The sequence below is a fragment of the Lepidochelys kempii genome, chromosome 5 (assembly GCF_965140285.1).
Source record: "Lepidochelys kempii isolate rLepKem1 chromosome 5, rLepKem1.hap1, whole genome shotgun sequence".
In the NCBI taxonomy this organism is placed as follows: domain Eukaryota; kingdom Metazoa; phylum Chordata; order Testudines; family Cheloniidae; genus Lepidochelys; species Lepidochelys kempii.
Window position 1 is genome coordinate 51,198,647 of NC_136384.1, and position 14,280 is coordinate 51,212,926.

The 14,280-nt window shown below is 40.7% G+C and overlaps 2 protein-coding genes across 10 annotated transcripts in view; both read left to right on the plus strand.

Moving 5' to 3' along the window:
- AK6 (adenylate kinase 6) overlaps positions 1-5,892 on the plus strand; it is a 35,694-nt gene extending 29,802 nt beyond the window's left edge. For 2 of the 6 annotated variants that reach the window (XM_073344346.2, XM_073344345.1), the window contains 5 exons: positions 641-733; positions 1,359-1,607; positions 4,422-4,480; positions 5,124-5,269; positions 5,422-5,892. In XM_073344346.2, the coding sequence (XP_073200447.1) occupies positions 1,484-1,607; positions 4,422-4,480; positions 5,124-5,269; positions 5,422-5,611 (519 nt within the window). In that variant the 5' untranslated portion in view covers positions 641-733; positions 1,359-1,483 and the 3' untranslated portion in view covers positions 5,612-5,892. Of the gene's footprint in view, positions 1-8; positions 734-1,358; positions 1,608-4,421; positions 4,481-5,123; positions 5,270-5,421 lie in introns of those variants that run through there. The other 4 variants (XM_073344347.1, XM_073344348.1, XM_073344344.2 and 1 more) reach the window with 4 other exon arrangements.
- A 2,836-nt stretch (positions 5,893-8,728) lies between these two features.
- CCDC125 (coiled-coil domain containing 125) overlaps positions 8,729-14,280 on the plus strand; it is a 46,086-nt gene continuing 40,534 nt past the window's right edge. The window contains exons 1-2 of one of the 4 annotated variants that reach the window (XM_073344351.2): positions 8,729-8,977; positions 13,174-13,531. In XM_073344351.2, the coding sequence (XP_073200452.1) occupies positions 13,213-13,531 (319 nt within the window). In that variant the 5' untranslated portion in view covers positions 8,729-8,977; positions 13,174-13,212. Of the gene's footprint in view, positions 8,978-9,151; positions 9,178-9,404; positions 9,651-13,173; positions 13,532-14,280 lie in introns of those variants that run through there. The other 3 variants (XM_073344352.2, XM_073344353.2, XM_073344354.2) reach the window with 3 other exon arrangements.

Consider the following 14,280-nt stretch of genomic DNA (forward strand, 5'->3'; position numbering starts at 1 on the left):
AGTGGCTTAACGATTGTTTCATTAATTTTGTTCGATCCGTTATCAGCTTTTGATACGTCACGGTCTGATCGAGGAGTTTTTTCCCATCAGTTCTTCGCTGAGAATGGCAGTGATGCATTCGCACAAGTAGTCTGACAACTGGCTTTCAAATTCAGGGTTTTGGCAGAGTGTTGCTAGGACTTTACTTTACCATAACCATATGATGATACCAGAGTCAGTTTGGGGTCAGTTTTAAATTGCGTAGTGTGGAGCAGATTTCACTTTTATTTGCTGATGCCATTCAGATCTGTATTTTCTTGCCAAACTTTCTTCTCCCCCTTCTCCTCTGTTATTCTGTGGGGGTGGGGTTTAGTGGTAGTTATTTTGTTGTGGGGTTTTTTGGTACACTTTTCTGGCTGACTTATTTAAAGAGACATTTGTGGCCTTTAAGATCTGCACAGCTGAGTTGGTTCCTGTAAATCTAAACTTTATTTTTTAAACATTTTAACATAATTGTGTTTCTGCTTATCAATGAGTTTATGGTTGTGATGTACCATAATGTATTTATTTGCTAAAGTACTTACGTTAGGTATGATACAAATACTTTATATTTATGGCATTGATTTAAATAATGTATCACTTTATATAATTCGTTTTATAGGTACTCCTGGTGTAGGGAAGACTACACTGGGCAAAGAGCTTGCAGGAAGAGTAGGGGCAACATATGTTAATGTGGGTGATTTGGCAAAAGAAGGTAGGTTGTATAACAATGTATACTCCATTGGAGTATTTAGAATATATTTGCTTTGTATAAGAGAGACATGCAAACAATAGGTTTCAGAGTAGCAGCCGTGTTAGTCTGTATTCACAAAAAGAAAAGGAGGACTTGTGGCACCTTCGAGACTAACCAATTGATTTGAGCATAAGCTTTTGTGAGCTACAGCCGATGAAGTGAGCTGTAGCTCACAAAAGCTTATGCTCAAATAAATTGGTTAGTCTCTAAGGTGCGACAAGTACTCTTTTTCTTTTTGCAAACAATAGGTAAATATTAAATGTACATTATTGCTGCTTAATCAAAATTATAATTTTTTTGGGTGGGTTGATGGGCGTGATACATTTAGGAGAGCTTGTAATAATTTATTTTGAGATAAATACTAGACTTATGTTCATGTAAATCCTGTTAAAATAATAAGTATTCCTTGTTAAATTAATAGTCTAATAGGATGCCACCATATTGATCATGTATCTGTCCATCACACTGAGTGCATTTACAAAATACAGTTCAGACTGATGTCCATTATACACATTTTTTCTTACACTTTGCTATGTTTTCTTCCTTTCCTCAATCTCTCCAAATGTGACTTGATGGCTGTCATAAGTATAAAGGGAAGGGTAACCACCTTTCTGTATACAGTGCTATAAAATCCCTCCTGGCCAGAGGAAAAATCCTTTCACCTGTAAAGGGTTAAGAAGCTAAGGTAACCTTGCTGGCACCTGACCCAAAATGACCAATGAGGGGACAAGATACTTTCAAATCTGGAGTGGGGGACAAAGGGTTTTGTCAGTCTGCATGATACCTTTGCCGGTAACAGATCAAGGATGCAAGCCTTCCAACTCCTGTAAAGTTAGTAAGTAATCTAGCTAGAAAATGCGTTAGATTTTCCTTTGTTTTTTTGGATGTGAAATTCGCTGTGCTGGAGGGAATGTGTATTCCTGTTTGTGTCTTTTTGTAACTTAAGGTTTTGCCTAGAGGGATTCTCTATGTTTTGAATCTGATTACCCTGTAAAGTATTTACCATCCTAATTTTATAGAGGTGATTCTTTTACCTTTTCTTTAAATAAAATTCTTCTTTTAAGAACCTGATTGATTTTTCATTGTTCTTAAGATCCAAAGGTTTGGGTCTGTGTTCACCTGTACCAATTGGTGAGGATATTATTATTAAGCCTTCCCCAGGAAAGGGGGTGTAGGGCTTGGAGACATCTTTCCTAAAAATATCCCCCCAAGTGGTCTCTTTCGCTGTTCTTTGTTTAAATTGCTTGGTGGTGGCAGCGTACCAGGTTTTTAACTTAAGCTGATTCCCAAGGCAAGAAGGAAATCTGTGCCTTGGGGAAGTTTTAACCTAAGCTGGTAAGAATAAGCTTAGGGGGTCTTTCATGCAGGTCCCCAAATCTGTACCCTAGAGTTCAGAGTGGGGAAGGAACCTTGACAATGGCATTTTAGGGCAAAGTCCTACCTTAGTGCTGACAAGCCAGGGTAGGATAATAGGGATATTAGCCAGTGACTTCTTTTTCAGCAGCCTCCCCTTCCTTTTTATTTATCTTCCTCACTAGTATAAAAGCAAGAGCATGATTTAGTGCTCAGTACTGTATTTTCTTGTTCCATCTGAAGAACTACATTATGAGAAAATTAAGGTTGCACAGTAAGGCACTCAGATCTGGAGATGCTAAGGTCAGAGTCTCGTGCATAACCTTAACTCTGCTCCCTTGAGCATAGGCATTACATTATAGTCTAATTATGTGATAAACTGTTTCTCAAAAAAGTTTTCTACAAACTCAGGGCTCTGTCTTGCAATCCTCATTCATGCAAACAGCCCCGCTGGCCCCTCTCCTTCAAGTAGACCCATGTAGACATAGGAGTCTGCATGGGTGGCATGTGAACCGCTGGTTGAAGAAGGCGAGCCGAGCCCCGCCCCGCCCCTTCCACACAAGGTCTCACCTCTTCTGCAACTGCTGGAACCCAGAGCTTCCACACTGTGGCCACTGGCCTTCACCCAGGCTAGCTCCCCCAGCCCCAGGAGCACCAGGTGGCGCGGACCCAGCCCAAGCCGAGGCCACTGCATAGGGGGAAGGAAGCAGGGAGGGCATGGAGCGGAACGTGGGCAGGGCCACCCCGGCTGTTTGGGGAGGCACAGCCTCCTTCACCTATGATACCCACCACCCATGGGGGTCTGCTTGTATAGATTCGGATGCAAGATCGGGCTTTTGTAATCAGTGGGACTATTTGCATCAATGAGGACTACTTAAGGGAGTGAGAGTTGCAGGATGAAGCCCTGAGACAACTGAAAGATAAACACGGAAAAGTGTTAACTGCACCTTTTTAAAGGTTAAGCATGACCAGCTGCTCACCATACCTCCCACCCTTATACAATTGCACCTCATGTCTTCATTTCCCTCAGTAGCTTTGCCATGTAGAGGCATAATTCAGTGCTAAGATGCTTGTGGTATGACAGATGTTTTAATAAAGTGTGGATAAAAATTGATATGTTAAAAATGAATTGGATTTTTTATTTAAATTAAAAACAGGATTTTTATAAAATAAACTATTTAAATTTGAAATTGACAACCTATGTAAAGGTTTACACTTGTTATAATCTATTAGTCATTTAAATTAAATACCAGAAATAATATGAAGCAATACATATTTGCAGACAAGTTTTAAAGAAACCCCAGACTACTGAACTGATAGAAGTCAATGCCTATGCACCTAGAACGAGAATTCTCTGAAGTGTTAAACCAGCTTTTGACAGCTATAGCCTCTTTTGAGGTGCAGAGAGAATATTTTCTTCATTTCAGTTTATTCAACTAGTTCATTCAAAGTTAGGAAACCAATTGGAAATTGAAAAAGGAGAAGCACTTGTTTTCCTCTTCCAATATATGAATCAAATACTAGCTGCAATAGGATGATATTTACTAGTTCTAAAATCTTGAAGGACATGGTGTCCAGAAATAATCAGTTTGATTCACTAACTGCAGAGAGTAATTCCTTTGTTTAATATATTAGTTTCAAGTGCAAAACATGTTTTGATAAACCTTTTTCTTATGTATCTTAAGGTACTTTATTAAATAAAAATTCTGTTGAATATTCAATTAGAAATGCATAAAATCTAAAGAGAGCCTGACATAAATCACAAATAAAAAATTAATCATCTAGTAAATAAGAAATGCATCATTAACCATATTCTAACATCATAAAAACTGTAAAAATCAAGAATTTGGATAAATGTAAATTAAGCTGTATGATTGCTTAAATACATTTATATAGCTGTAGTGCCCTCCTGGTTTGCAAATGGAAGCAACAAATTTAGTGAAAAGGCCATATTTAGTTGTAAATCAGTATGTTAATTGGTACCAACCAAGAAGAATCAATTTTTTTCCCAAGGAAAGTAACTAAAAAGGTCAAACGCAAAACATGATTAAAATCAGTTATTTAAATCCAGTTTTCCTGTTTGCTGATTTAAATCAATCCACCCGGCTTTAATGTTCAAGCTAATGCTTTTATCCATGGCATTTGTTTTATTGAAACAAATCTATACAATAGATTTTAAAGAATTTGAAAAATAAACATAATTTCTATTGACTGTCAGTGTCAGATTAACATAAATGTGTTGTCAAATGACTACCATTATCTCACAAAATAACATGGACTCTTTTTTTTTCTATAGGGGAATTATATGAAGGCTTTGATGAGGAATATGAATGCCCAATTTTGGATGAAGACCGAGTGAGTCCAACTTCAAAATCTATCATATTGAAAGTGGGGGTGGGGTTAATTACGGTAAAAGCTGTGTTTCTGGTACTTTACCAACCGGAAAGCTCTGTAAGCCGGCTTTTCTGATCTTCATTGAAAGTCTGGTTTATAGTCCGGTTGGCGTGGGGCTGGCAGGCTTCCTACCTGGCTTTGCTTGGCTCCCCGGAAGCAGTGACATGTCCCTGCTGCTCCTAGGCAGAGGAAAAGCCACAAAGGGTTTGGAGTGCGGGAGGGGGTGCGGGGCATGGGCTCTGGGAGCTGCAGGGGTGGCACCTGCTGGGGAAGGCAGCACGCAGAACTGCCTAGTCACGCCTCCGCCTAGGAGCAGCAGAGACACATTGCCGCTTGCGGGGAGCCGCCCAAGGTAAGCATGGCCTGGATCCAGCACCCCTGCCCCGAGCCCCCTCCTGCACCCAAACTCCCTCCCAGAGCTCAAGCCCCCCAACCCCCCACACCTCAACCCTGAGACCCCACCCAAACTCCCTCCCTCTTAGTTAACCAGAATTTTTTACTTACCAGCACCCCTCACTCCCCCAATGTTGCCAGATAACAAAGCTTTTACTGTACAAAGAAGCTGCATCTAGTTTTCTTGAGCCTTTGTCTGACTTTTCTGTAGGTAATTGATGAACTAGAAGACAAAATGAATGAAGGTGGAGTTATTGTTGATTATCATGGCTGTGACTTCTTCCCAGAACGCTGGTTTCATATAGTATTTGTACTTCGCACTGAAAACTCATTTCTGTACGACAGACTTGAAAGCAGGTAAATCAGTGGAGTAAATGAAGGTGAATTGTCATGCGGATTCACAGGAGCCTTTCAAGAGTATAAATTCAGGGTTTTGTATAAGATAAGGATATAAAGTCCTCTTTCTTTTATATTTGCTTATCTAAGTGTTCTTTTGGTTTTGTGTTTAGAGGGTACAAAGGGAAAAAACTACAGGACAACATTCAATGTGAGATTTTTCAGACTATTTATGAAGAGGCAATGTCATCTTATAAGGAAGAAATTGTACACCAGTTGCCTAGTAACACGCCAGAGGACCTGGAGCGGAATTTAGATCAGATTATACAGTGGATTGAGCAGTGGATGAAAGACAACAACTGAAATCTGAGGAAAAAGGAACACGGACTTTTTTTTTTTTTTTCAGGTTATTCTGGCTGTTCAATAAATGAAATTTGTAATTTTGGCATGGTAAATTAACCTTTTTTAGTCACTGAAGTATAATTGAACAATGATAACTTTTTAATCTGAGGAAAAACTGAGGAATTATAATAACGATTGATCATACTGATGAATCTGACATGGTTAAATTAAAATAATGCCAATCACTGACAGATGGATTTTGTACCGAGAGGAGCTGAGATCTATATTATCAAATGGTTATCGAGGGAAGTCAGGAGCGCACAGGCTATTCTTACATTAGAGAAAGCTCCAGGCTGCAGTGGAGCGTGTATATATTTGGAGGCTTATGTTCATGGCAGATATGTGAAATGCATTACTTTTGTGAGCTGTTTTCAAACGCTAAGATATTTTAAAACAGCAGAAGCTTCTTCATAGCATAGGGGAGCATATCCTCATATATTTCTCCATAATATAAACCATTGCTCATTTTATGTTGATTATTTTACTCACTTTGGGTGAATTTTAAAGTTTTTGTGAATGGAAAGTTTAAAGAAGCAGCAGTATATCATTTTGTGGAAAGGGGAGTGTGAATTACTGTTTGAAAACAGATGTAAGTGACTACAGTGAAACCTGAGCTTGACTGCCTGTGGTCACCTGTCATAATGGCCAGTTAAATGTCAGTCCCTGCAAGAATTCCTCTTTATTAATTGTACTGCATTATGCATCCAGCTGTTATTACAACTACAATAATAGCAGGCTCTTTGCTCGTCATTATTTATAGGTTTCACTGTAACTGTTTGAGTGGCCTGTGTGCATGTAAATGATCTGATTGGACTCTGTTAACAAGGATCTATGTGAAAGGATAGTGTTTAATTTGGATGGGTTTATCTTGTTTGTTCATGGTGGGTTGTGAGCCTTCTGAGCCAGATCCTGCAAGTTATATTCCCACTGAACCCAATGGGAGTGTTGCTTGAATAAGGACCACAAAATCTTACAAGAATAGGAAATTGCCAGAGTTGTTTAAACTTATCACCTGCTGGAAGAGGAAAAATGTTCAGGTTGATTTGAAGGACTATAATGCAAACAAGTTCTGAGTGTACTTCCATAAAGCAATTTTGGCTTTTTTGCCTTTTTTTTTTTAGGTATTTTTGGTAAAGTATTTTTCCAAACATGAAAATTAAAGTACATTAACATAAAAAATGTTAATTGGTCTATTTTATTTGTATCAGATTTGTGGAATGTAACATCTAGAACTATATTCTCAGGAAAAGAGTGGCTTGGTACAGACAGTGTTAGGCAAAAGTCAACATGGTTTCTGTAAAGGGAGATAATGTCTTACTAATCTATTGGAGTTCTCTGAGGGGGTCAACAAATCTGTGGACAAGGGGGATCCAGGGACATAGTATGCTTCGATTTCCAGAAAGCCTTTGACAAGGTCCCTCACCAAAGGCTCTTATGTAAATTAAGTTGTCATGGGATAAGAGGGAAGATCCTTTCAGTGGACTGAGAACTGCTTAAAAGACAGGGAACAAAGGGTAGGAGTAAATGGTAAATTTTCAGAATGAACACCACTAGTTAACCCTCTCCCCCAAGGGTCAGTCCTAGCACCAATCCTATTCAACTTATTCATAAATGATCTGGAGAAAGGGGTAAACAGCGAGGTGGCAAAGTTTGCAGATGATACTAAACTGCTCAAGATAGTTAAGACCAAAGCATACTGTGAAGAACTTCAAAAAGATCTCACAAAACTAAGGGCAACAAAATGGCAAATTAAATTTAATGTGGATAAACGTAAAGTAATGCACATTGGAAAAATAATCCCAACTATACATACAATATGATGGGGGCTAATTTAGCTACAACTAGTCAAGAGAAAGATCTTGGAGTCATGGTGGATAGTTCTCTGAAGACATCCACGCAGTGTGCAGGGGCAGTCAAAAAAGCAAATGGGATGTTAGGAATCATTAAAAAAGGGATAGAGAATAAGATGGAGAATATCTTATTGCCCTTATATAAATGCATGGTACACCCACATCCTGAATACTGCATACAGATGTGGCCCCCTCATCTCAAAAAAGATATACTGGCATTAGAAAAGATTCAGAAAAGGGCAACTAAAATGATTAGGCGTTTGGAATGGGTCCCATATGAGGGGAGATTAAAGAGGCTAGGACTTTTCAGCTTGGAAAAGAGGAGACTAAGGGAGGATATGATAGAGGTATATAAAATCATGAGTGGTGTGGAGAAAGTGAATAAGAAAAAGCTATTTACTTGTTCCCATAATATAAGAACTAGGGGCCACCAAATGAAATTAATGGGCAGCAGGTTTAAAACAAATAGAAGGAAGTTCTTCACTCAGCTCACAGTCAACCTGTGGAACTCCTTGCCTGAGGAGGTTGTGAAGGCTAGGGCTATATAACAGGGTTTAAAAGAGAACTGGAAAAATTCATGGAGGTTAAGTCCATTAATGGCTATTAGCTAGGATGGGTAAAGAATAGTGTCCCTAGCCTCTGTTTGTCAGAGGGTGGAGATGGATGGCAGGAGAGAGATCACTAGATTGTTACCCGTTAGGTTCACTCCCTCTGGGGCACTTGGCATTGGCCACTCTTGGTAGACAGGATACTGGGCTGGATGGACCTTTGGTCTGACGCAGTGTGGCCGTTCTTATGACATGTAACTTGTATGCCTCTACATCTATTTTAGCTTTTTATCTTCTATGACAACATCACTAACCATTAATAGCTCTTTGAATATTTTTAACTCTGTGGGATGCTCCATCAATGTCTCCTGTCCTATAAGAATTGTCACAGGACATCAGGCCAATGGCTCATCCAGTGTGGAATCCAGTCTCCGGAAGGGGTCAGCACCAGATGCATTAGAAGTTACAAGAGGCCATCTATACAAGAGTCAGTTATGGAATCCACTCTGCAGGGGGAACTTTTAACCCCCTTTTGGCTATGAGTACCAGCAATTGCATATACCCCATCTGTGTGTATAAAGCCCATCCTCTCTCCTGCGGCACAGGAGATAATAAATGCTAAGAGGGTAGTTGGAAGCCAGGCTGAGCTCTGCTCATGCCCTCACTGCCACAGGCTCCTGGCTGCTTTCTGCCTGCGGGCTCGGCCACGGCTCTGGGGCCGGGGAGCATCACGACCTGCTCTCTCCCTCCCTGCCCCACTCCTACCCTAGCTGAGGCCCCACACGGAAAGCCAGTAGCGCTGCCATGCACAGCGCCTGCAGGGGGGGCGGCCCTGATTGAGGCCCTGCCCCCCGAGGGCGGGCGGCGCTGCAGGTACTCGCAGGCGGGGAACGAGGAAGCGCGGGTGGCTGCGGAGCTTAGAGACCCAGGTTGGTGGGCCGCGGGGTGGTCACAGCCTCCCGTTGGCTGCCGCCGGGCCTGTCCCGACGGCTGGGGGAGCTCCGCGGGGTTTCCCGCCACCGGGCTCGGAGGGGCCCTCGCGCCCTGGCTAGAAGGGGCAGCAGCGGCGCCGCCTGGGGCAGTTCCCCCCGGCTGCGGTGGGAACGCAGCACCCGGGAGCCTGCGAGGGGTGCGGCTGGGCTGCAGGGTTGGGCGCTCCAGGGAGGCTGAGGGGAAAGGTTGGGGACCTGGGGGCAGGAGGAGGCCTTGGTGGGGGTGGGGTGCAGGCGGTTGGGTTTGGTAATAAAGCAGGGTTTGCACAATGTGAAGCAGCAATACGCAGTGGGTGCTGGGGGTGTACGCGCCCAGGGTTCAGGTGCTGCCAGGCTCTCTGGGGTCAGGGCTGAGTAGGCGCCTAGGGGCATGCTGCAGAGCTTAAGTGCGGGGGACCGTGCTCCTCTGTACACAGGTGTGATTTCTTTCCTCGCTCCTTAGGAGAAATCACACGTGTGCACAGGGAAGCGCAAAGGGTTTGATTTCTTGAGTGTTAGTTAATGGCATCACACACTTCCTGGAATTAGGTGCTTCATGGCTAGAGCCACCTACTAGAGTTCACCTGCACATCTACCAATGTGATATGTGCCAGCAATACCCCTCTGCCAGGTACATTGGCCAAACTGGATAGCTCAGTGGTTTGAGCATTGGCCTGCTAAACCCCGGGTTGTGAGTTCAATTGTTGAGGGGGCCATTAGGGATCTGGGGCAAAAATTGGGGATTGGTCCTGCTTTGAGCAGGGGGTTGGACTAGATGACCTCCTGAGGTGCCTTCCAACCCTGATATTCTATGATACTTTTTTCACTCCTGCATGTTGACCAGAATACCTTTTTGGCCCTGACTTTCATTATCTCACTACTATTTAAAAGTGTCCTGCAAAAGGAGAAACATTGCTTTTTTTGGTGTTAGGATGTGTAAAGAAGACTTGAAAAGGTTAACAGTTGTCTATATTTTTAAATTAGACATTCGGAACCTATTTAGGCTGAAAGACTCTCTGTCTTTGTATCTAGCAGGATTTTTTTTTATACCTGTGGTTTACCTCAGGTGCAGCAGAGGAACCAGTAGTGTAGCCAAAACTTAGATAGGCTCAGACATTAAAAATGGTCTCACTGTAAAAATGCCTGAGCCTTGTCTATGCTGTAGCCTCCACCGATTCCACTGGTGATGGAGCTACACAGCTAGAATTTTTCAGACCTTTAATTCCCAATGTAAACAAAGCCATGTAGTCCTTTAGGCTAGATGTGACTTGAATTTTTAGTGTAAAAACAGGCAGGGAAAAAAGAATCTTAAAAAATGCCTTTTGACCTATATAAATTATAAAGTACAAAAAAGTGCACAAACCTAGTTTTAAAAAAATCTTTAGTTGTTTGTGAACCTCTTGTGAAACTTCCTTCGCACATAAGCACTAACTGAACAGTAACTGACTACAAGACTTACAGTGACCTGAGAGCTTTAATATTTTTATTCAATCTGATAGTAGAAAAATGAGCTATTATGTTCCTAACATAGCTGCTTATATACAGAAGGCTGCCTAAGGATGGATCTCAGAGGTTGTGTTTTTACATTCTAAGTAAGCCTCTTTCACAATAGGTATAAATCATGGTTTGTAACTAGCTAAAGCAGGGATAGGCAACCTATGGCACGTGTGCCAAAGGCAGCATGTGAGCTGATTTTCAGTGGCAGTCACGCTGGCCGGGTCCTGGCTACCAGTCCGGAAGCCTCTGCATTTTAATTTTAAATGAAGCTTCTTAAACATTTTAAAAACCTTATTTACTTTACATACAACAATAGTTTAGTTATATATTATGGACTTATAGAAAGAGACCTTCTAAAAATGTTAAAATATATTACTGGCATGCAAAACCTTAAATTAGAGTGAATAAATGAAGACTCAGCACACCACTTCTGAAACGATGCTGACCTCTGAGCTAAAGTATTCATTTGTGATTACTGGGCACTTTCAGCTCTGTGATACATGCTGTACTGAGCTCATCATTAAACTGTCAAAACAGTTTATTCACTGTGGTATTTCTAATGTGCTCTTCACTATAATAACTAAGTATCATTTCATCTTTCTAGATGTCCTTGTGTAAAGAGTAGGAATTTACCCTATGTTGAATATCTGCTCTAGTCTTATAAATTTGAGTCTAATAAGAAATAACTGATTAGACACAGACTTTGCTGATTACCCTCTTTCAAACAGCCAGGTGTATGTTGAGAGTTTCTTATTCAACAGATAGATGCGTTTCTAAGCAGAGTGGTGCAATTTTAAACTTTACATATTTGTTCAGTGGGCCACTCAACTAACATTACTGAAAAAATAATCCATTAGTCTGTCGAAAAATTACTGTGAATAGAAATTTAATTAGGTTTGCTAATGAATAAACATTTAACGAGTCAATATTCATACACTCTCCAATATGCACACTATCCAGTAGGCTGTCCGTCTGAATTATTGATTCTAGAGCAGTGGTTCTCAAAGTTCATTGCACCATGACCCCCTTCTCATAACAAAAATTACTACATGACCCCAGGAGTGGGGACCGAAGCCTGAGCCCGCCCAAGCCCTGCTATCCCAGGAGGGGGTCCAAAGACAAAGCCCAAGCCCTGCCAAACCAGGCAGGGGGCCCAAAACCGAAGCAGAGCTCAGGCTTCTGCTTTGGTCCTGGGTGGTAGGACTTGGACTTGGACTTCAGCCCTGGGCCTCAGCAAGTCTTAACACCAGCTCTGGCAACCCCATTGAAACGGGGTTGCGACCCGCTTTGAGGTCCCAACCCACAGTTTGGGAATCGCTGTTCTAGAATATCTGTTTTGGTCTGTGTTGCTACTTTCTGCTCACAAGGAAGGATGAAGCTCTGCACTGCCAGTATACCTGGAGACAGAATTTGGCCTTTGATTTTCTTACCTTGCAGTATCAGCATGATCATCTGTGTTTCCTGGCTGCAGGATGCTCTGTTTCATCTGGGAGGAATTTGAAATATATTTCAAATGTGACTAGAGTTTACACACTTTTGTTAATTAGAATAATCCAGGACTGTCTATCACTGTGTTTCTTCCATGAGAGAAGATAAGGAGACAGGGTTGGCAGGAAGAATTGAGCTTGTAAACCAAATAAGTAGCAGCAGTTGAGTTTGGAAGTTTGGAGATAAATTGTTTTTCGATTTTTAATTTCTAGTCCTAGACATCATGGCGATGGGCACAATGGAAATGCCTAAAAGATAAATGGTGACCTCCCCTTTCTTAGAAAAAAATTCTGGGATTACTGGTTCCAACATCTATCAAATCACATTGAAAATGAAGACGGGTAAAGTCCAAATTAGTGGGATATGATTTAGAAATGTTTACATCAGCTTGCAACTATTGTAGTATTGAAAATGTTACCAAGTCAGCTGGTGTTGACATTTCAACATGCTAAAAATAATCCACACAGAATGAAGGTGATCTATGACTAAGGAAAGGATATAAAGTGTTTCCTCTTTATAAAGGTTTAATTGTTTTTATAAATTAAATGTCTATCACTTAACAAGCCTTGATTGAAAATAGTATTAAATTGTTTAAAACTAAATCCATTAAATTCAAGGAAGTTCAGAAGGGAATAATTTTTCTTACACTTCTACCGTACATGAATTACTTGTGCATGAACTAAATGTTACACACTTCAGAGAACTTGATGTGACTCTTGTACCTAGTGAATTGTAAACCTAATAATACTTCCTCTTTACTGCCTTCTTTTTTTAAGTAAAGAAACCTGGTGGGTAGGTGTGTTCTCTTGTGCCTTGTTGGCAGAGACCAGAACACTGGTATGGTTTTATGTTATTGGAAACATACTTTGAACAAACCGAAAATATCTGCTGCTTTTGTGTCAGTTAAAACCAATCTGTTTGTTTAATCTTAGATTCAAGTCACCAGAATCACTCCTGCATACCTAGCAGGGAATTTTATGCACAAATGACTTAGATTACCTTAATGTGTTTTGTTCATGTGCACAGTAGACATTTTCTGGGATCCTGAACATGGTGTTGGAAAACACTGGGACTCTAAAAACACAAGATTTTTCACTTCATCTCAGACAAAGTACTACATTCCCTTCTGTACTGCTACTTTGTCTGAGGATCTTTTCCCTTTCAAATAGGTATATAGAGTTCTGAAGAAGACACCATTCACATTGCCAATGAGTGAGGCATTCACATTACAGAGCAAACAGGAGGAGAAAGACTCGGAAGGTGAAGAAGATGACATGACATGTGGAGACTTGGGAAATGGACTTGGTAGAAGACCTGGTGGTGTCTATGAAATGGAAGGTTTAAATGTGCACACATTTAGATCTAGGAAAGGGTCTGATAAGATCTTCAACCCGCTTCTGCTAAAGAAAGGGGAAGAAAGTGATGCTGCAATTTTTCACTGTTCAAAATGCAATGGTTTGTATGATGTGTCATCCAAAAAGCTTGGAATAAGTGGCATTACTAGATGCAGCCGACAAAATAGTTCTGGTAAGACTAACTTTTAGTTCATTATTTGCCCCCTAAAGTTTCTCTGTTTGTGAAATTTGTGAGGTAGATTATTTTCTCAGAGTGTTATGAAGCTTTATTCAAAATGTTTCTAAAACATTTTGAGAACCTCTAATGAAATATTTTTAAGATGTGCCTGTAATGTTTGCACAATACATTAGTAACTGATATAATCTTAAAAGTTAGTGTTGTACAGTCTTTCGAGCTCATGTCATGTCACTGTAAAGTTAGTCACCCTTAGAAGTCTAATATTGCTTAAGAATTTTACTTATGCTGTTTATATTTTCTGATATTGCTCTGCAGTGCTGAGATATTTTTATGACAGAATGAAGAATATGTAGACACTGAATTGCTGAATAAAAATGTTTATTTACATTAGAATTTGGGAGTTGATTTAGCATGATAAACACTGAACTATTGTATAAATGCAGCCAAATGCATTCAACTGTAATTTCAGTTTACTTTGGGGATGGTCTCAGCTCTCCCTCCAGCCTCTTCAAATGGTAGGGGTTGAAGCTATATTGGATTTTTCCCTTCCAGCTACTGGTCCTATGACCCCTCTTTCATGGGGTCATTGAAAGTGAGGTTTGACAAAGACCTCAGGAAATAAGGGCGCAGGGGAAGAAGCAGACTAATTTTCTTTGTTTATGGAGGAATTGGAATGACACAGTCCTGTTCCACTTCCTTGTGTCTGTAAGTTGCTTAAGTATATCATCCCTGAAATTATATCT